At 39.5% G+C, this 21,861-nt stretch overlaps 1 protein-coding gene across 1 annotated transcript in view; it reads right to left on the bottom strand.

Annotated features, from left to right (window-relative positions):
* The window catches only part of TLR3 (toll like receptor 3), a 309,450-nt gene that overhangs the window by 135,712 nt on the left and 151,877 nt on the right, over positions 1 to 21,861 (bottom strand). The window contains exon 3 of the mRNA XM_044062513.1: positions 14,128 to 14,322. Within this exon, the coding sequence (XP_043918448.1) occupies positions 14,128 to 14,322 (195 nt within the window). The remainder of the gene's footprint in view (positions 1 to 14,127; positions 14,323 to 21,861) is intronic.

Genomic DNA, 21,861 nt, shown 5'->3' with positions numbered 1-21,861 from the left:
TTAGGTGTACCACCCTACAATTTTATTTCCAAATCTGACGTGCCCAATCTTCTGTATTTACAAAGAAATGGTCAATAGATGCCAATACATCCTGTGTTCTTCCAGTGTCAAAATTAGGGTTGTCAGTCTCTTTCTGAGAGAGATGAGAAAATCTTTAGGTGGTGGCAAAGGAAGAACTTAGCATACAAGATCAGTGGTAAAATAACAAACCCATTGTTTGGATTCTCAGAGATTTTCCATTTAAGTAGATTTTTCTTCACTTTTGCTTACAATTCCCTGTATGTTAAAACTACAGTGGACAAAATCATGTAGGCACTTTTAATCCCCAGATATATCGTATAATGCCTAACAGAAAAAGATATTCAGCTTCAATATTTGGAGCGGGAGTATAGTGGCAAACACGAAAACATAACCCAACCCCAAACACAAGAAATACTTCATCCAACTTAGAAACCTCACAGAACAATCCATTACATGGCATACATTCCAACTCATGCAAACAAAATAAATCTTACTAATTAATACCCAAAACAGTTCTAGAAAGAAGTCAGATTAATAGGAAGAAACAACCCATCATCCACACACAGTATAGCAAAGTATATTCTCACCTAATTTTCTGTCTGAATTTACTAACCTTCCTACAGTTTGCTCCTCTAGTACAAACTCCCCCGTTACTCCATCTCACCCACATTCTGCTATTTTACTTCAAAACTACAGTTGTGTGTGATTTTACCATAACAGTACATGTTGTACTTCTCACTGCTGCAATATTCCTTACTAAAGGAATATAAAAAACTTTAAAACAAAATACATTAAAATCTCATTTTGTCTTTTATATGTGCTTGTCACTTTTATAGGAGACACCCTATTGGATGCAATGCCTTCATTCTACTACAACAGTGATGTCAGTTGCTTTGTTATGTCTGCTGAAGCAGTACTTATACTATAAAAGTGCTCACATTTTTTCTTCTATTAAAAGGACTGTATATTTTATTCATCATGTTGACTCAATCCAGGAGTTCATTAAATTCTTAACCTCACAAAAAGAACTTCAGTCTGGGTTCCTTTTCCTCATAAACTTGTATTTTCATCTCATTTGTACAAAAACAGTACTGTTCGGAACTAAGCAAAAACTGAACAAAACTCCTTCACCATTAGTGATCTCTGATCACAACACTCCAACAGAAAACTGTAAATCCTTTAGGTATTTGGGAATCTGACTAGCTCATTCCCTTAACTTTAGCATTCACCTATACAATATAAACAGAAAGATTACCTCACTACTGCTGTACACTAACAAAATATCACCATTTCTCTCCAAGACCTCCAGGACTGCTTTCTTAGATCACAACTAGAATATGCCCTTCCATTAATAGCATTCCAATATCATTCATAGGTTCATAGGTGTGAACTAGGCTAATGGCCCTGGAGCCTTTACAAACCTAGCCCATAGGATTATACAGGTATCATGCCACCCGACCTTAGTTCCTAGTGCCTCTGTCGAGTAGAGGCACTGGAGCGATCTCTGAGGTGAATTTTCTATTTCCCATTCACTCACCAAGATTTCTCTTGAAGACAGCCAATGAGGCGCTCCGCTTGACATGTATAGGAAGTCTATTCCATAGCATGGGCAGTCGCTGGGTTATGAACCTGTCTCTCCAGCTTATTTTGTTGATTATGGTAATGAGTCTGATGTTTCTGGAGTGTGTGGTGTGGAGGAATTGGGATTTTTTTTAGATGTAGCATTTCTAAAAGAGCTTGGTTAGAAATGGCTTTATAAGTCAAGCAGAGATCACCTCTAAGTAAGTGATATGAGACAGAGAATAGTTGGGTGTTTTGTTTGAGTATGTCCATATAGGACAAGTGTTTAAGGCCTAGGATCCTCTTTGTGAGGTACTTTTGCGGCCTCTCCAGTTGTTGCAGGTGTCTAGTGAGGTACATGCCAAATGGAGCATTGTACTCTATGATTGGCCTAATGAGGGAAGAGTATAGGGAGAAACTGACGTCTTTTTTCCTGGATGCAAATGCCTTAGTAATGAGATGTGCCACACAGAAGGACATTCTGACCACAGTGGCAATGTGGTGGTCAAAAGAGAGGTTGCTGACAACCTGTGTTCCCAGATCTCTTATAACGCCTTCTGTGTTCAGTGGACTATCATTGATGTGGTAATTCATGGGAACCAGCTTTTTCCCCAAAGTGGATGATGACACATTTTTTGGCATCGAGTTTAAGGCCATGGTTCTGACACCAGTCATTGGTTCAACATCACATGGGGAGTTATTTATGGCTCCCAACTTGCAATCATCTGGGAACTTTGTCAGCCAGAGTCCCTTCGTGTTCACCTGGACTTCAGAGAAGTAGATACCAAATAGGAGAGGACCCAGGACCGAACCCTGTGGGACTCCAGTCATGACTGGTTAGCAGTTTGACTTGGAGTTAGCTACTTTCACACTGTGGGTTCCATCTGTGAACCAGTTGGGAATCTGACTAGCTCTTCTCTTAACTTCAGCATTCACCTCGACAATACAAACAATATCAGTAGGTCTGTTATTGTTTTCCAAAACAGGAACACAATTACAAAACATTACAGAAAGCAAACTAGTTCCCACTCAAACAAGATCTGACTTTCTACTTTTTCTAAATTTTCAAACTTCTGCAAAACCACAAAATCTCTTTATTGGCAGCCGAACCTGCTCACAGGAGGTTCCACCTATGAACACAGAAAACACAGCCACTCAGGACCTACACTACAGGCCCCTAAAACAAAACTCCATTGAACAGACCACTATTTCTTTATACTAGGCCAAAATTTATGGGTCTCAATCCCTAATAACAACATCAAGAAAACATACTGTTACCAAACATACAGCTAACAACTAAAGTTTAATGTACGGAATATTGGCAAATGCTATTGTCTCCTCACTAGTCACATTTCCTAGCCCTCTCTGAATTCCTACTCTACCTCGTACTACTTGTTGCGAGAACCTTCTCAAGCAGAGTTTACTCCCCTGTCACTATGATTCTGTTGTACATAAATGTATATATTTACTCTTTCTATATAATGTGTGTGGTATCCACAACAGTGACCAAAAAATATTAAAACAAACTATCTACTTTATACTATTCACACATGTATAAATGTATTCCTTTATATATTGCTTAGGTTCATAGGTTGGTACTAGGCTAGTGGCCCTAGGGCCTGTACAAGCCTAGCCATAACAATTCCCTGGATATTTCTTCCCACAATATTTACTTCCCTGGACCCCTGTCTAGCAGGGTGACTGACATGATAACTGCTTGGTGTGCTAAGTGTTTGTTTGCTTTACAGTTTCGACTGACATGATCCCCAGGGTGAATTTCCTATCTCCCATCAAATCATCAAGGTTCCTTTTGAAGACAAGGAGGCGCTCTGCTTGACATGTATGGGTAGTCTATTCCAGAGTATGGGGAGTCTCTGAGTCAGGAACCTATCCTTCCAGCATGTTTTGTTTATTGTGATGACAAGGTTTATTTCCCTGGAGCGTGTGGTTCTGAGGTATTGGGATTTCTTTAAGTGGATCATGTCCAACAGCTCAGGGTTTGACATGGCCTTGTATGTTAAGCAGAGATCGCCTCTGAGTAGACGATATGCCAAAGGAATTTTTTTTAGATATGGCATCTGCTTTAGGCCTGTGATTCTTTTAGTGAGGTATTTCTGCGGCCTTACCAGCTATTGCAGATGTCTTGTGAGGTACATACCAAATGGGGCATTATACTCTATAATGGGTCTAATGAGGGATGGTACAGTGGGACAATGACCTCCTTTTTCCTGGATGAAAAGCCCTTAGTGATGAGGTGTGCCACATAGAAGGATTTCCTGACTGTTGTGGCAATCTGGTTATTGAAGGTTGAGACCACTGTCCACCTGTGTCCCTAAGTCTCTCATCACACTTTCGGTGTTTAGTGTACTGCCACCTATGTGCTTATTCATGGGTACATGGTTTTTCCCAAAGGAGATAACTATACATCTCTTGGCATTAAGCTTGAGCACATGGCTCTGGCACCAAGCATCTTTTTCTGTAAGGCCCTTTTGTAAAATATCCACATCATTTGGGGATTCAATAATGGCTCCCAGTTTGCAGTCATCTGCGAACTTTGTTAGCCAGAGTTCCTTAGTGTTGACCTGTACTTCAGAGAAGTAGATGCCAAACAAGAGTGGTCCCAGGACTGAACCCTGAGGTACTCCACTTGTCTGGAGCTGGATTTGGAGTTGGCTACTTTTACAGTCTGGGTTTTGTCAGTAAGCCAGTTGGCAACCCATGGAGTGACGTAGGGATTTATGCCCAGCTTAGTAAGTTTATCTATGATTCCAGAGTGGGGGATGGTTCCAGAGTGGGGGATGGTGTCAAAGGCCTTGGCGAGGTCCAGATAGGCTGTGTGGACCACCTTACCCTTGTCCACAGCTCTGGAGACTGATTCGAAGTCGTCAATCAGGTTCAGGAGACAAGATTGGCCCTTCACGAATCCAAACTGGGTGGGGTCCAGTGTTTGAAGGTTGCCAATGTCTTTGTTTATAAGTTCCATAATAATGCGTTCCATGCCCTTGCAGATCAGGCTCGTGAGACTGATGAGATGGTAGTTCCTGTGATCCAGGGTGGATCCCCCCTTGTGGAGTGGGATAACTGTAGCTGTGCACCACTCAGTGGACATGAAGCCTGAGGTGAGGCTATGATTAAACAGGACACTTAGGTGAGGTGCCAGTTCATTTTGTAGTTCATCTAGTACACAGCCCAGGATGTCATCTGGTCCCATGGATGCTGTACTCTTTGGCGAGTGCGGTTTCTAACTGTGTGGCCGTGATTACCGGAATTTGGAAATCTTTTGGTATTGAGATGGGCCCTTTAGGGGGTGAGAAGTGGGTGAAGTTGGCACTAAATCGATCTGCCAGGATATTGGCAATATCCTTGGGATCAGTATATTTAATGCCATTCTGTTGTAGCTCAGAGCAGATCTGAGCATTGCCATTTAGATTACTGACATAACTATAGAATGCCTTGTGGTTGTCTTTGGAATCTTTGGCAATTTTATTTTCGTAACTAGCTTTTGAGGATTTTATGAGGGATATCAGCTTGTTACTGAGGCTGGTATGGGAGTTTTTTGCATCCTGGGATTTTCCTCTTTTCTGCAACAGTTTCTTCCTTCTGTTGTATAGTTTATGGCAGGGGACCACCAGATTGGCTTCCTTTTTTGGAGAAGAGCATCTTGGTTCTATCTGGGATGGCACAATTCATGCACGAGTGGATGTGCCCGTACTGTGCCTTAGTGTAGGATTCAGCAGGCGAACTTTCAGATCCTGTCTGCATGGGTGTCATGAAGTTTTTCACTTCTGACTTGAGTAGCACGAAGTTGGCTTTGGAGAAGATTTTTTTTACAGAGGTTTCTTTACTGGGGGCAGGGGAGGGGTGGGGGGATGTGGATGTTAAGGGTGATTTGCTTATGGTCAGACCTGACCAATGAGGGGGTGACCACTGGTGTGGAGGATCTATCTCCCATGTTGGTAATGACCAGGTCTAGGATATTGATGCCCCTGGTGGGACAATGGATTAGTTGATCCAGGGCGTTGGAATTTATTAATTCCAGGGCATTGAAATTTATGAATTCCAAGAACCGTTGGGAAAAGGTGTGTGATATACATATCACATCCTGTATACTCTGTTTTGTCATCTTAATGTCAATGTATTTTCTCCCAACTGAGACTAAATTAGTCAGCTGTGATCAGTACTGTATCCCAGTAAACACATTCAAATAAACTAAATATGGTAAATCAGATATTTGCAAGAGAGAGAGAGATAGAGGAAGAAGGCAAGAAAATATGAGGATGCCTAGGCAAGAAATGAAAGTACTGTATGAAAGAAGTACAGCAACAGTGGGGCATGGCTGTCGAAGGTAGAAAAGCAGCACTGAATCAAGACAGGTGACAGTTGACATGATACCCTGACCTCGTGCTAAAATAGGAAAAAGGAGGGAGGAGTTGATGATGATGCACTCACATATACAAATACATACAAATATAATTAAGATATATATATATATATATATATATATATATATATAGATATATATAGATATATATATATATATATATATATATATATATATAATACACACATAATATATATATATATATATATATATATATATATATATATATAATATACATACATATATATATATATATATATATATATATATAATATACATACATATATATATATAATATACATACATATACATACATATATATATAATATACATACATATATATATATACATATATATATATAATATACATACATATATATATATATATATATATATATATATATATATATATATATATATAATATACATACATATATATATATATATATATATATATATATATATATATATAATATACATACATATATATACATATATATATATATATATATATATATATATATATACATATATATATATATATATATACATATATATATATATATATATATATATATATATACATATATATATATTTATATATAATATACATACATATATATATATATATATATATATATATGTATGTATATTATATATATATATAATACATACATATATATATATACTAGGACTATTGAAGGAAAGTTCAATAGTCCGAATCCACAATCACTGAACACACTAGATCGAAAGCACTTTCACCGAAAAAGTGCTTTCGTTAAAGTGTGTTAAAAAAAAAAAAACATTACTTTACGTTTTTGCAGGGGCATGCCCCGTGCACCCTTACCCCTACTTAAATATTCTCACTCCAAGGTCGCACTACAGTGGGGAAAAGGGAATTTTCCCTTATCCCCACTGTAGTGTGATCTCTGCAACAGCATACTTACGCGAAAGTGCCTTTCGGTGAAAATCATTTTGGCGCAAGTATGCCCGGCTGAATCTGTTTCGGTTATGTTGCCGTTCGGTGATCCATACGGATCCCATATATACATATAGATATATATATATATATATATATATATACACACACACACACACACACACATATATATATATATATACACACATATATATATATATATATGTATATATATATATATATATATATATACACATATATATATATATATATATATATATATATATGTATATATAAAAATATACACATTTATTTATTTTACATTTGTTAACCAGGAGAGTCTGACTGGATACATGTCCATTTTCAGCGGAGGCCCGGGGAGAAAAGCTCCACATGTACAAAAAAAGATGACAGTAAATATTCATGGTTACATTAAAATATGTAAAATCTTAAAATTTCAATAGGAGGTTATATATATATACACATGGTTACACTGAAGTTTAAGATCATTGTAGGTTTATAGTATTGCATACGTATACTTATCATAGCAAAGCATCTGAGTGTATAGAATGGCATGATACTTAGATTGATGTCATGAGTGACTACCCGGAGAAAAAAAAATGTGGTTAGTGAGAAAAAGGTGTTTGGTTAAATGGAGAGTTCTTGGAAATTGGATGTAGAAAGGTTTAAGACTTATTTGTAGAAAAGCTAGGATAATAGGATACAAAAGAGGAGGTAAAGACAAGGGATTTAAATGGTTAGCATAGGGAGTTAGAAACACAGCATTCTAAAGTTGAGCATAGGAAGTTAGGTTAGATTTAGTGAATGTTGTTTTGAAGGTTGGAGAGAACTAAATATCATTAGGGTGGGTTTAGGTAGAAGGTTTATTCCTAATTGCATCATTTACCTTCAAGAGTTGCATGTATGTCGCATTAGCCTGCGTCTAGACATGGACATACCACTGCTTGTTTAGGTGACTCTTTAGGGATGTTTTGAATTGGGGTAAGGAGGCTACAGTGGTAAGATCTTGGGGGAGTGCATTCCATTTCTTACCAACTGAGTTGGAGAGAAGTGATTCTCCAGCTGAGTTGTTGGCTTTGGCAGACTGAACTTGTATCTTGTTAGATGAGCGGAGGGATGGTAGGTTGCAGTAGGGGGTGATAATATTTGCCAGAATGGGTGTACTGGTAGGTTGGTAGAGGATTTTATGTACAACTATGAGTTGGTTGTAATGGAGTTGATAGTGTAGCTCTAGCCAGTCCAATGTTTGAAGATTTTGACAGTGATGGGTTCTGTAGGCCGTGGCAAATCTAGCCACATTGTTGTAGCAGCTAGCTAATTTGTTTAGGTTAGCTTTCCGTAGGTTTAGGAAAATGGGTGAGGCATAGAGAAGGTGTGTTCTAGTTATGGCTGTTCTGGCCGTTGGGGTTAGGAATGGTTTAATCCTATATAAGGAGCCTATTTTTTTGTTAACTGTTTTGATGGTTTTGTCAATGAGTGTCAAATGTAAAATTATTATCTATTACACCAAGAAGTTTTGCGGATGGTTCTGGACAGATTATGGTGCCATTATTGGATGAGATTGTAATATTTGGTGATGAGGTTTTTCAGGTAGGGGAGAGAAGTAGAAGTTTGGTTTTGTTGGGATTCAATAGGAGATGGCGATGATTGAACCAGACCTCTATTCTGTTGAATGTGCTCTGGGATAGGGATTGTACATCTGAGGGGGTGGTGGCAGAACAGATTAGGGCAGAGTCATCTGCAAACTGAATACAGGTTGCATATGGGATTACTTTGGGTAGGTCACTGATGAATACTGAGAAGAGGAGGGGGCCCAACAAGGACCCTTGGGGGACACCAAGGGTGATTGGTAGTAGGGGGATAAATTGTCTTTCCATAATACTGCTTGTTGTCTGCCCTGCAAGTAAGGCTGGAACCACTTGATTACTAGATTGTTTAGGTTGAATGATTTGAGTGTGTCTAGGAGTAGTTGGTGATTCATCATATCAAATGCTTTGGATAGGTCGAGAAAGAGGGCAGAGGAAAGTATGTTGTGATTACGGTTCTGATTTATTGTGTGAGAGAAGGAGAAAAGTACTGTTGTGGTACTACAGGCAGGTCTGAATCCATGCTGGGATGGGGCTAGGAGATTGTTCTGGATAAGGTGAATAAGGTGTGTTAGAATTTGTTTATGTATACATTTTTCCATTATTTTGGCTAAGGGAGCTAGAATAGCTATAGGTCTACAGTTTGACAGTTCTGTGGAGTTACCCCCTTTGTGAAGTGGAATAATGTGGGAGATTTTCCAGATGGAGGGGACATAGGATTTGTGGAGAGTACTGTTGATTAAGATGAATATAGGGTATCCTGAGAGTACGGTTGATTACGATGGATATAGGGTATCCTACTTTGGTTTCAGCCTGTTGTAGAAATTCAGCAGGGAGTAAGTCTGCGGCTTGGGTGGTGGGTTTGAGTTTAAGTAGGGATTTAATATAGTCTGTGGGGATTGGATCATATTTGAATGGGGGTACATTATCAAGTGGGGATGAGGTGTTTGTGGAGCTGGGAGGTAGGTTACTAGCTAGGGATTGCACTGTCTCTGTAAAGAAAGTACTGACAGTCTCTGCTACACTTTTAGGGGGTAGGTGTAATGTAGATGAAGGGGTGGGGGTAGTGGATTTACCTGGATGGAGCAGTTTGAGACCTGACCGGAATTTTTGTAGCTGATTTTGGTGCTTTTTCTGTAAGCTGAAATAGTAGGTTTGTTTATCTAGCTTAGTGGATTTTTTAGCTTTGTTTCTCAATTGTTTGTACCTAATATGATCTTGACTGGATTTGGTGGATTTCCAGGAGGTCCATGCTGTGTCCCTAGCAGTTAGCTTTTGTTTAATACCTTTGGTTAGCCATGGAGCTATTTTGATTTTGGTTTTGATATTTCTTTTGGGAGCATGCCTGTCTGAGATGGCTAGGAACTTAGTATGAAAGTGTGAGATTGCTTCGTCTAGGGGAGGTAGCTTTAGGTTGGATGAATTGCATTATTTAAGTTCGGTCAGGAAATTGGTGAGGTTAAAGTTGTTTGTGTTTCTAATGGTTTTAAGGGAGATTTGCTGAGGCATGTCATTTCTCTTTATTATATGTTAGGAAGTGGTCACTCATGTTCTCCGGTAGGGTGCCTGATATATATATAACGGAGGTTTGTTGTTTTATAAGTATCCAATCTAGGGTGCTTTCTTTATTGTTGGGCTTATTAATTCTGGTGGAGGAGTTTATAATTTGGGAGAAGCCATTTAAGTTAATGTGGGTGGTTGGGGTTTTTGATGAACATGTTTTCCAATTGATATTGAAGTCTCCTAGAATAATAGTTTCTTGGGGGTGTGTAGTGGATAGCCATTGGGGGGTAGTTTCCAAGGTCACTATATTGTCACCTGGGGGCATGTAGATACATGCTATGTTGATAGCTTTGTGTTTGCTAAACTGGACCTTTATTAAGAGTGTTTCTGAGGTGCTAATTATTAGGCTTTGTGGGATGGTGATGGTGGACACCGGTAGAGTTGATCTGTACATGATGGCTACACCACCACCTTTCCTACCTTGCCGGTCAAGTCTTAAAATATTGTAGGGGGGTATTATCTCAATGTCAGGGATGGTGGGTTTCAGTCAGGTTTCAGTAAGACATAATAGGTCAGGGGAGTGCATGTCCATAAGGGCATGTATGTAGTGAATCTTATTAGTCATGCTTCTGATGTTTAGGTGACATTAGTAGTGAATTAGGGGCATTGTATGTGCTCAGAAGATTGGGGACAGTTTTGTGGGATTGTGGTTTCTGGTAGGGTTGGGCTGGGCCTGGGTTTGGTTGGATATCCCTATCTGCTATGAAGGTTGGTTTAGACTTCCTTACTAGTTTCTGGATTTTTAGTTGGAGCAAGTGATAGTGTCTAGTCCTAGGTTTTATGCAGGTGGCTCTACAGGAATGAAGAGGTGTTGGGGTAGTACAGTTGGAGTTCAGGCAGTGTTGAAATGGTGTGGGATAACGGGGGTGGAAGCTAGCAGTGGTACTGGATGTGGGATATTGAGGGATAGGTAGGTAGTAGTATTCACAAAAGGTGAGTAGATAAAATAAGTGGTAGTATGATGTACAAGATTGGTCTAGGTTTTGGATATATGAAGGGAAGTAATGGAGACTTTGTGGGGTACATGCTGTAGGTATTTGGGAGTGTGGGTGGGAGGATGCAAGAGAGTGAGGTAAGGTGGAGTGGTGGGTGGAGAGTGTGCGGGTTGGGTGAAAAGTTAGAGTGTGTATGGTTGGTTGGTTGTGAAGTGTAGGGGTGGAGATAAAAAGGGGTGTGGTTTGGTAAGTAGAAATGTAGGGGCAACTGGGGTGGGTGGGAATTGGGGGCAGGGTAGGTGAGCGGAGTGAGCCCGCGGGGCGAATGGAGCGGGTAGAGCCAATTAAGATGCGTTTTAGGACAGGTTGGGATGGAAAAAATCAGCTGTGTAGGTGGCTGGGCTAGTAGGCTGCCATGCACAGAGGGAGAATAGACTAAGAGGACTGGAGGTGGGGAAGCAGATAAAGTGGTGGGGGAGAGGGGTAGTAGGTAAACGAGTACAGTACAGTGGATGGGCAATTAGGAGCTGAAAAGAGGTGGGTTCAGACCGACATCTAGTGGCCAAACCTTGTAACTACAGCAAGGTTCCGAGGCTGGAGAGCCTATGAACTGTGGGCGTATGGTGGACCTGGAAAGGGTATAGAGAGCTAAGTAAATGGGTATAGAGAAAGGGAATGGTGGCTGCTGCAGAGTCAGAAGTACAGTGAGTTCTATCCACCTAGTCATGTTATGGGAAGAGCGTTTAGGCTTAGCACAACTCAAGAGTATACAGACATACTTTAGATTGGTTTCCCTGAAAGCAGTAGTAGTTATTCCTTCAGGGATAGGTTGTTCAGGACCTTGGCAGAATAAAGTTGGTCTCTTCACCACTTCCAGCAGGATTAAAGGTAGTGTGAATGTAGGGCAGGGCAGTAGGTGAAAGGGACTCAGAGCTGGAGCTCACAGCAGCCAAGTGGGAGAGCAGGGATGTAAAGATCCTGACATATACATATGTACATGACATATATTGTGCTAAAACTTTAGTAAATGAAGAGTAGCATTGCCAAGAGTCAAACTGTTTTCCATAATTCTAAAGTATGAGACATTTTAATGTATCACACAAACCAAACATCCATGGATTAATTTTTTTATGTGTTTATCTTTGTTTCTAATGTTAGAGTAATGTTCTTTTCCCATGGAATTCAATGGGATGCAAAAATTGCCCAAGTTTCAAATATACAGAGCTTTAGGTAGTTTGTGTATGTTTCTATGAATGAGTGAGTACCTCAGTAGCGGTTTTGTAAAGTAGAATTTAGAGCAAAATTTGACTTTTTGTTTATATTTATAGTTTAGTTATACTTTTAGTTTATTTTAGTTACTTTAGATACTAAGAAAGGCTCTGTTCTGTCTGTAATAGCATTTTACAGTTGCTGTTAGCATTTTATTTTGTGTTAACTTCTTTCATTTTAAGAACGGATCTCATTTCTGTTATCTACATTGCTGTTTTAAGGGGAAGTTTATCTGGATTTTTTGTGGGCAATGTGCAAAGTTACTTTTTTTAATATCATGTACTGAAGGGAATGTAATCTATAACTCGACTTTTTTTATATTTATTATTTTTATTTATTATTTTATTTATTTCTGTGTAGAGCTGGATTTAGGGGTGTTTTTAGGTGGACTAGGATATTTCAGGAAGATTTCTCTTTTTGGGGTGTGTTAACTTTTACTTTTGTATTCATCAAGTAGTATATATACAGGAGGATTAGAAGAAATTTAGATTTCTGAAGATGGATGTAAGCAGGCAGATTACTGATGGCTTTGCTTCACAACGACCTATACTAATGACAATGCGGTTGTGACAGACATTGTCAAATGTATCTGGCATGTCCTTACTGTGGACCCTATTACAGCTGGTACAGTTGGGGAGAGACCATGTTTTGTCTATAGAAATAGCTAAAATTTGAAGAGACTTTTATGCAATGATAAAATCAAACATGGGGGTTATGGCATGAGTGTGAGGGATTCAAGACTTGGTACATTCCCTTGTGGACATTGCAACATGTGTAGTGCAATATCCATAACACAGTTTTTCAGTCACCCTGTCCTGAATTTTAAATTCTTTCCCAGGTTTATTGCCACCTGCAACAGTAGCAATTTAGTGTACCTTGCTAGCTGTAAGTGCTATGATTGCTTCTACGTTGGTAAGATCTCTAGGAGGTTGAAGGATAGGATATATAATCATCTTTACGATATTAAGAACATGCACCTTCAAAATGCTTTAGCAAAGCATGTTGCTGTCTTTAATTCACATAGCTTTAGTTTTATGGTCTTACAGTTTGTACATAAAAATGAGAGGGGGCAACTTAAATAATCATCTGGAGTCCATAGAGCTGAAGTGGATTCTGAGACTATGTGCCCATATTCATCCTGGGCTTAATAATTGTGTTAGCATAAAACCTGCACTGGAGGCACTGTCCTTGAAATAGCTACATGAACAAATGAGTTTGTTACCAGGTTAAGAAGGAAACTGGTAATTGGTTTCTGCTTGACAGTTCCTATGCCTTGCACTTTGAAGTCTTTTAGCTCTTTAATTTGTTTTAATTGGTTTCATTTAAATTGATTAATTGTTATGAGCTATTTTAATTAACTGAGGTGATACTTTGGTATTTAAACTGTGTGGTTTGTTCTTTTGTAAGATCTGATGAAGCGCGAGTTGTTCACGTTAAAGCCCTTATCCTGTTTTACCTCTGCAAATACATTTATACTGGATTTTAGAGCTGTGGTGGTTCCATCTTGCTGTTTTTTCCTGCAGATTATTGATATAAACAAATCAAGTATTTGCACAACATACTAAACATGTTTTAGAACTTAATTTATATGACTCCGCATAAACCACTTACACATACATGCATGAATACATACATGCTGACATACACACACACACACACACACACACACACACACACACACACGTGTGAACACTCACCAGCTGTGGCACATGCACAAATTTGCACAGGAGTACGGGAAGCATGCAAAAGGAAAGGCATTTCGATCCATTTAAAAGAAGTCAAGGGATATATCATTTACAAAGAAAGTTTTTGCACATATCCATACTAGTCAGTGTACAGCGTGTGCCCTTTTACTGACTTGATTACAGGTACCTTTGTTAGTGGGTTGGCAGATAAATCCAGCTTTATCAGTGAAGTATTGCTAAGGGCGGTCAGATCCTCCTTCTTCAAACGAGTTATTGAATTGCTGGAAAGCACAAGCTCCTTAAGATTCGGCAGTTGCTGCTGCTGCTGTCCAAGGACTGGGGATTTCAAAGCATTATGAGAAACATCCAGAATTTTCAAATTCTGTTAAAATGTAGAAACCACATTGATTCAAAATACAGTCAACGATAACAATTATTTTATTCTCTCAGCAGCTTTCAATAGAAATGATATTCATTTTTAACAACACAAACTTTTCATTACTGCTTCTTATACTATAATTACTTATGGTATCTAAATTAATAATAAAGATATTTTCAGAATGTTTTACAACACATTTCTCAGTTTTTTTTTAGCTTTAACAGTCTGCCATATTGTATGATTACATGCTATGAAAAAATAAATAAGGGTTCGTGAGCATAGGAAATCTACTGAAAACATTTAAATCAGAATGTAAAAGAATTAAGTAAGCATGCTACAATCAGCTGTGAACAATACTGAATTTAAATACCCATGACTTGCACAGTTTGGCTAAGTGGATGAAATCTGACTACCAAAAACTGTCAGTTATTGATCAATCCAAAACATTAAAGACAAGCAGGTTCCATGGCATATAGGGAGTGAACCTTTACTATACCTGGATTCAGATGGCGGCAGAAATACTAGAGAGATCAGCTGGTGATGGATGCAAGTGAGAAGCAAAAGTAAGGTTGTAGCTGTCTGGGAAAAGGTAAAGTTCTGAGCTCAAATGTATAGGGATTCAGGAGCATAATCCCTGCCAAACAGTGCATGGAGATATGTGGAAGTGGACACTTCCAGCAGTTGTGCAGCCAGTCACTACAGTAAACCTGATGACTGACAGGCAGAGCGAAATTACTAGCATCAAAAAATGTTCTTATCCTCCTAAACAATGGTGGGCACTGTCCCAGTAGAAGCAGAGAGGAACAAACAACAACTAGGGACACAGCTTGACTGTCGTGTATGTTGGTGGAGAAAGATCAAAATGAATAATATAAAATCTGCACTATTGTGCAGAGGGATGAAGCCCTGACTTCATCCCTAGTGAACTGTGTTCAAGTGACACACACAGAGCTGTCAGTTGACTTTGCCTTGGGGGTGGGAGTAAATGACTAGTTACTCATCTTGTGGGGCAGTGGCTGGTTGCAATCAGTTAGGGGACATAAAACATGAAGATGAGAAAGTATAGCCCCTACAAGCACAAGGTTTCAGGAATCAGCATTCTATCAAGGGCAGCACAACACTGTAGTCAGTGGTGGACACAGAAGACTAGCAACACATTGGAGTATGATTATGATGTAGCATATATTGCAATCTGCCTGTTGACCAGAACAGAGATATTCTTAGATGCATGTATGAGGAGCTCTGAGCCACCTGCAGATGACAGCTTAGGAGTATCTGACTTGCCTCTTCAGTGCCAGGACATAAGATAAGGTTACCAAAAGTGCTCATCCCCTAGAAAGGGGCACCACCACCACTACCCCTCCACATCAGATCATGGTGAGTATTAAAGCTAGGCAGAACAAGGAAAGAAACAGATCACTGGACTAAAAGTGGAAGTTTAATGGTCAGCCTAATGAGGGTCACAAAACAAATGATGCAAAAAAATCCAACAAGATATATAAAAAGACTAATCAACTTGATATCAGATAAAGTACTCGCCAAATCAACTGATTGATGACAGGGTTCTTTTGCAATGGATGATATCGGCTGATATTTAAGAAGGCCCTCTTTGGATCATTATTATGTACCTTCTTGTATAGCTCATCTTAAAAAGCTGTCTGTAAGCCATTGGTAAAGTGCTTTACAGTAGTCTAGTTGAGAGGCTAACAAGGTGTGCATTATAGTTGTTAGGACTGTGAATGGAATAAGGTGCATGCCCTGGGCAATGCTCATGAGGTAAAAACAGGACAGTCTGCCACCATTGAAATATGGTCCTAAGTCAGCTTGTTGTCAAAAACAGCATCCAAATGTTCCAGCTTTGGTACAAATTCTAGTGTGTCAGCACCTCAGAGGACATCAGGGGACAGAACTGGAACAGGTAAATCCCGCATAGTGGTATGCACACCCACAGTGTGGTCTGCACGGACCATCTTTACAGTAGGACTAAGGGGTAAATTCATCCATAAGATCCCTATTTCTACCCTGTTCAGACAAAAAGTGTAAAATTATAAACCTGAAGTTCACTTGTAGGCTGTCTTACCACTACAATGGCAACACTTTGATGGTTTCAAACAATTAGAAGGAAAGAAAACACACCTCCCGAATCATACAGACATTCTGTTGAGTATCCAGTTCGGGTTATTTTACTGCTAGGATGCTAATTTGTCTCTGCCTCTCAGTTAGCAGGTGTAATGTACTGAATGGCTGCACATCTGCAGGAATCTCTAACTTTTGTAACACAATTCCTTCATATTATGAAGAATTTCAGACTGTTACCTCTGCTATGCATATTTTTGGCCACACATAGGAGCTTCATGTCATGACAAGGGCCATAAAGGGTTTGGCTACATCCATCAATGTTGAAAAAGGCATTGGTTAGCATCTTTAAAAACTCTGGCTTACATCCTGACAATATGGGCAATTATAGACACATCTCCACTATTACTTACAATAAAATATTTGTAATCCAGCCCACTATAGCTTTCACTCAAGACCACAGTATCGAGACAGCCTTTATCAGGGTTTTTAATTATCACCTCACAGTGAGACACACCAGACAAAAATTATTGAAAGGAGAAGTGGAGCTATGTATCAACAGCATAACACTTCTCCAGGAGATCTCAGCCTGGTAGAAGAATGAGCGCCCAGTTCAAGCTTGTCCTCAAGAATACCAGACTGATGTCACTTTAGCTCTGATGTTCACATTTGGTATGGTGGATCACAGCATCCTTTTGGCCAAGTCAGATCACTACTGTAGCATTTCTGCTATTACACCAGCCTGGTCTGCCTCCTGCTTTCCTGGGTATACTCAGAGAGCTATGTCTGGGCTTTGCATACTACTCTGTAAACTATGGTTTACCAAAGGGTTCCATATTAGGAGCACTACTTTTCGCCATGTGCCTGCCTCCCTTAGGAGATGCTTATTCAAAGGAGAGGGTTAGAAGATCACTCCTATGCTGATACATAGATTCTCAAAGAAAGGAGAGGTGAAGCTATGTCCAGTGTTAGCTGCAAACTTAGAATTTATCCATGACTGGTTTTATATTAATTGTCTGAAACTCAATATGTTGAAAATACTTGCCAAGACTGTGCACACCACTCTGGCAGAAATTCTAGTTTGTCAGTAACATAGCTGACACTAGGGGAGAAGACTGGAGCAGGCAAATTCTGCAAAGGTGCACCATTTAAATACCATTTTTGAGAACAAACTAACTTTAATGAATCAGACTTCTGTGGTGGCAGACTGTCCTGTTTTCACCTCATGAACATTGTCCAGGGCAAGCACCTTATTCCATTCACAGACCTTATAGCTGTGGTGCACACCTTGGTATCCTCTCAACTGGACTACTGCAATGCACTGTACCTAAGGCTCACATAAATAGTGCGATTTTCAATAGGAAACGTGCACATACATTATGTACACAATAGTCAGAGTCCCTGCAAATTAGAAGCAGGTAATCCATGCACCTATGTTTGGTTTTAAGACCATAGTCTCCACTCCCAAACCATCAAATACTGAAAAGCAGACATGGATGAAAGGCAGTCTAATTATTAGGTCAGTCATACAAAACACGTCTCCAAAAAAGAGAAAAAGGTGGACCAGTTATTGATGGATTTGTCTACAACAGGAAATGCATTTGTAATTCCAAACTGAGCTGGTGCCTTGTTCAGAAACGTATTAACAGTTGCAAAGGAAGAGCAGTAGTAACGTTTTCCAGTGAAGGTAAAAAGTTAATTCTTACCAGCACAATACACAGGACATTTTTTTGCATTACTTGCAAAAAAAGAGTTACAAGCAATATCAAGAATATTAAACAGATTTTCATGGCAAGAGCTCCAATGTATCCCAGATGATTGCTAATATTCCTGTCCAAATGTGTGCCCTAGAATATAAAGAATTATATTTTCCTAGCTAATTTGGCATATAGTCCAGATGCTCATTTAGCAATTTTCAGAAACGACCATATGCTTTCAATATCTTTGGAGTATCTTATACAAGCAGAGAATGTTCATCTGGTTCCACTTCAATAAACGAGAACTTCAGGTACCAATAAAGAAATTTCATAATACCAGAGATTCATAAGCCGTATGGTTTCCATTCGGAGGTAATGTACAACCTTATCATAACAAAAAAAACAGATAAGCCACACAGATTGTGCTGCAGATTTGGAATGGAGCTCATATATAATAAAATCATTAGATCTGGGTTCACCAGTAGTGACTGACCACAATGTTGTTGGCCATACCTACAGAATTGTACCACAAAATAACAGTATGAAAATTTGTGTCTATTGTCAGTTGACACAGCATATTTTTCAAACTTGCCTGTGTCTATGTGCCTGTTGTCCACATTATGTACAGGTGTCCAGCAGCCACTGTAAATTATGTGAATGCAGTGAGCATATAGGTGAGGCATATTTTTTAAGTTGGAATATGATTTGTAATTATTTTTCTACAGAGATACCAGAGAGGTGGCAGGCAAACCTGCCCATCAACTTTGCAATATCATCTGATGTTTTCACCATTTACCGATGAGTCAATAAATCTTAAATTACAGACACTTTTACTACATTAGGACATAAGACAATTTAAGAGAAACTTTTAACAAATTAAATTTGTCTTCCTAGCCTAGACTTAGAGCTCTATAAACTGAAGAGTGGGTAACAGCAAGTCTAAGCCGCAAATATTTCCAGAAATCAGATGAAAGCAGGTTGCATTTGCCTTGCAAGTGACCAAGTGGTGACTATCCCATACACTTTCTTGTTAGCAGACTTATCAGCTTAATAGCTTTACTTTGCCAGCTTACCGATCATACAGTCTACTTTCTCTTATTTTCAAGTCAGGGTTCCCCCAAATGAGAATATTCAGGTCCCATACCTTGTAATTAGCTTGCAGCTTAGTCAGGCTCCTCACTTCCTGATGACACTGGGAAACTGTGCACCATGCTTTCAAATTATTTGTACACCATCATATAGCTCTTGGGATGAGCTACCCATTATTCTAACAAACAAAGGAGAGTACATTTTTCAGAGTAGCAAAAGCAGTTCACGCCATCCAACAAAGGGACGCTCATTCAAGAGGCAAGTTCTGCCAAATAATTCAAGATTAAGTAAAGTGACATCCAAAAGAAACTACACGGATTATTTTGTCTTGGAGAACACTGTGTAAAACCATTAATGGACACTCCAGCAAAGGTGCACTGAAGAGGGGGTTTCAGACACAGAGTGTTTAACTCCTTATTATTCCTCCTTCCACACAGTGACTACCACTTCACTTTGTGAACATCCCGCAAATAAAACAGCAGTCCTGTGCCTGAGGACAAACAGTAATCTAGCACCAGAAATGGGGCACATAAAGGCACTACTGTCATAGGGAAATATGTAGGCAACCTTTTACCATAGAAGGCACTACTTGTACTAAAAATTCACCCTCATTCATTGCTAGATAAGCTACAAAAATGAAGTGGCATACAGCCAAATGTTCAACATGTTAGCAGAAGGCTTGCAAATGGAAAACGAGAAAAGTACCACACCTCATAACATCTCTTGAAACGGTCACCATTAATGCTACTTAACAGAAGTGCCCTGTCTTCCAAGCAAAGGACTACCAGTTCCACATGACACAAGTAATTTGTGTCAAATGCAGGGTAATGGCTTGGTTCGACTGTAGGGGTCAAATGACAGACCTGCAAGAGTCAAGAAACTGTCATCTCAACTGTCCTGGCTTATGACAGCATAGTCCCTGCATAATGTGGACTAAAGATAATGCCCAAGACAAAGTTGCCCAGTCTGCGTTTTCTTGACAACAACTATATGCTTGGAAGAATGCACAAGTATAGCTCTTACAAAGAGTCAGAACTGACCCAACTGGTATTCCAGTGATTATTCTTATTCTTTACATTGTCCCTCTCACCACAGAGGGACACTCCACTATACAATACTCAAATTCCTTAGCTTTGATCCGAATTTCAGCTCTGTAGATATCCTAATGGCTACCTGTTCTAAACTAAGTGAAAGGTAATGACGTTCAGGTACAGAACATTTGCTGTACTCACCTGTCAAGATTACCTATAAGCCAGTTACAAAACAGGATCAGGTTGGACTGACAGCTTCTTTTAGCAATAAGTCCATAATGGCTACTGTTCAGGAGACTTATATCTTTAGGAAAAGCAAATGGCTTTTCCTACAGGATTTTCTCCATGACTTTCTCTGTCACTGCTGTAAAAATAACAAGCCTGTATTTCCCTACATTTTTGTGCCTCACCCTCTCTACAGGGTCACCACACCAGCTTTCCAGTTTCAGGCACCTTCTCGGTGGTTACTGACCTACTGAAAATCTCCATCAGGGGACCTACAAGCAGAATGGCCACATTCCTGAGGACCCTGGGACGCAGCCCCACTAGTTCCTGTGTTTTCCTCTCTCAGGAAGTGTCAGTTCCCTCTCCACCTTTTCCTTTTCTATCCTGGTGTGTCTGTCTGCTTCTCATATTCTGCCAAACTTCTCTCCCAGCATACCTCCCCCTTCCCTCATTTTCCTTTGAAGAGACAGATGAAAAACACTCATTCAATACCTCTGCCATTATTCTCAAGTCTTTTATGACCTCCTTCTCATCTTTGTTCGCCTAGCAAGGTGTCTCTCTGTCTCTCTCTGTCTTTCTATCATATATCAAAATAAGCTTTTGAGTTCCTTCCTAATTTTATAAGCCACCATCATTTTAGATTGTGCTTTTGTGACCTTCTGTCCCTTTGCTGCCCTTTAACTTGCTTCTTTGTACTGTGCTTTCTCAACCTATCCGCCCCCATTGCCTCTACCCCGTTATGTTCCATCCTTTGCCTTAATCACTAGCCTCAGCTTCGTATGTAGCCAAACTAGTCCTCCTCTGTCTTTTTTTGCTTGTTCCTCAAACTTTACACACATCCTTCAGTACTGCATCCCTTTTCCATTCCCTAAGCTTAATTCCTTAAATGTAGTATAAGTTAGCAGCGTAACTACCACCTTGAGTCTCCCCTAAATTGAGCCTACTTACCCTAGTGGAATAAACCTGGTCAACAAAGATAGATAGTTACATATGTTCCCCTAATCTCTTGCCACTTTTCACTAGATCCCTATCTATAATCCACTCATTTAAAATCCCAATCTTCTATTTACAGCCTTCTTCCCTGCCCTACATCAAACACTGGCATGATCACTTTTGGCTAATAGCGCCTTCATGCAGGCATCCCTGACTTCTCTATCCTGGTTAGGACAGGTCTACTTGAGATTACCAAAATCACAGTAGACTGGCATTCATAACACTGAGCCGAAAAGCACGAAGTTTCACATCAGCAAAACAAGAAGTTATGTACTCACCATAACGTTCGATGTATGTAGTCCATCTTGCCTCACATTCTTACCCGTGGGTTCATAGACGAATATCGGCTCCGACTCGGCCGATTATACTAGCTCAAAGTCTTTCATTGGCTAGGCTAAGTAGGTATCCCAAGGTGCACTGCTCCATATCCC

The sequence above is a fragment of the Protopterus annectens genome, chromosome 2.part1, assembly GCF_019279795.1.
Source record: "Protopterus annectens isolate FY-2018-M chromosome 2.part1, PAN1.0, whole genome shotgun sequence".
Taxonomy (NCBI): Eukaryota; Metazoa; Chordata; order Ceratodontiformes; family Protopteridae; genus Protopterus; species Protopterus annectens.
Note: the sequence above shows the minus strand (reverse complement) of the source record. Positions and strands in the feature narration are given on the sequence as shown.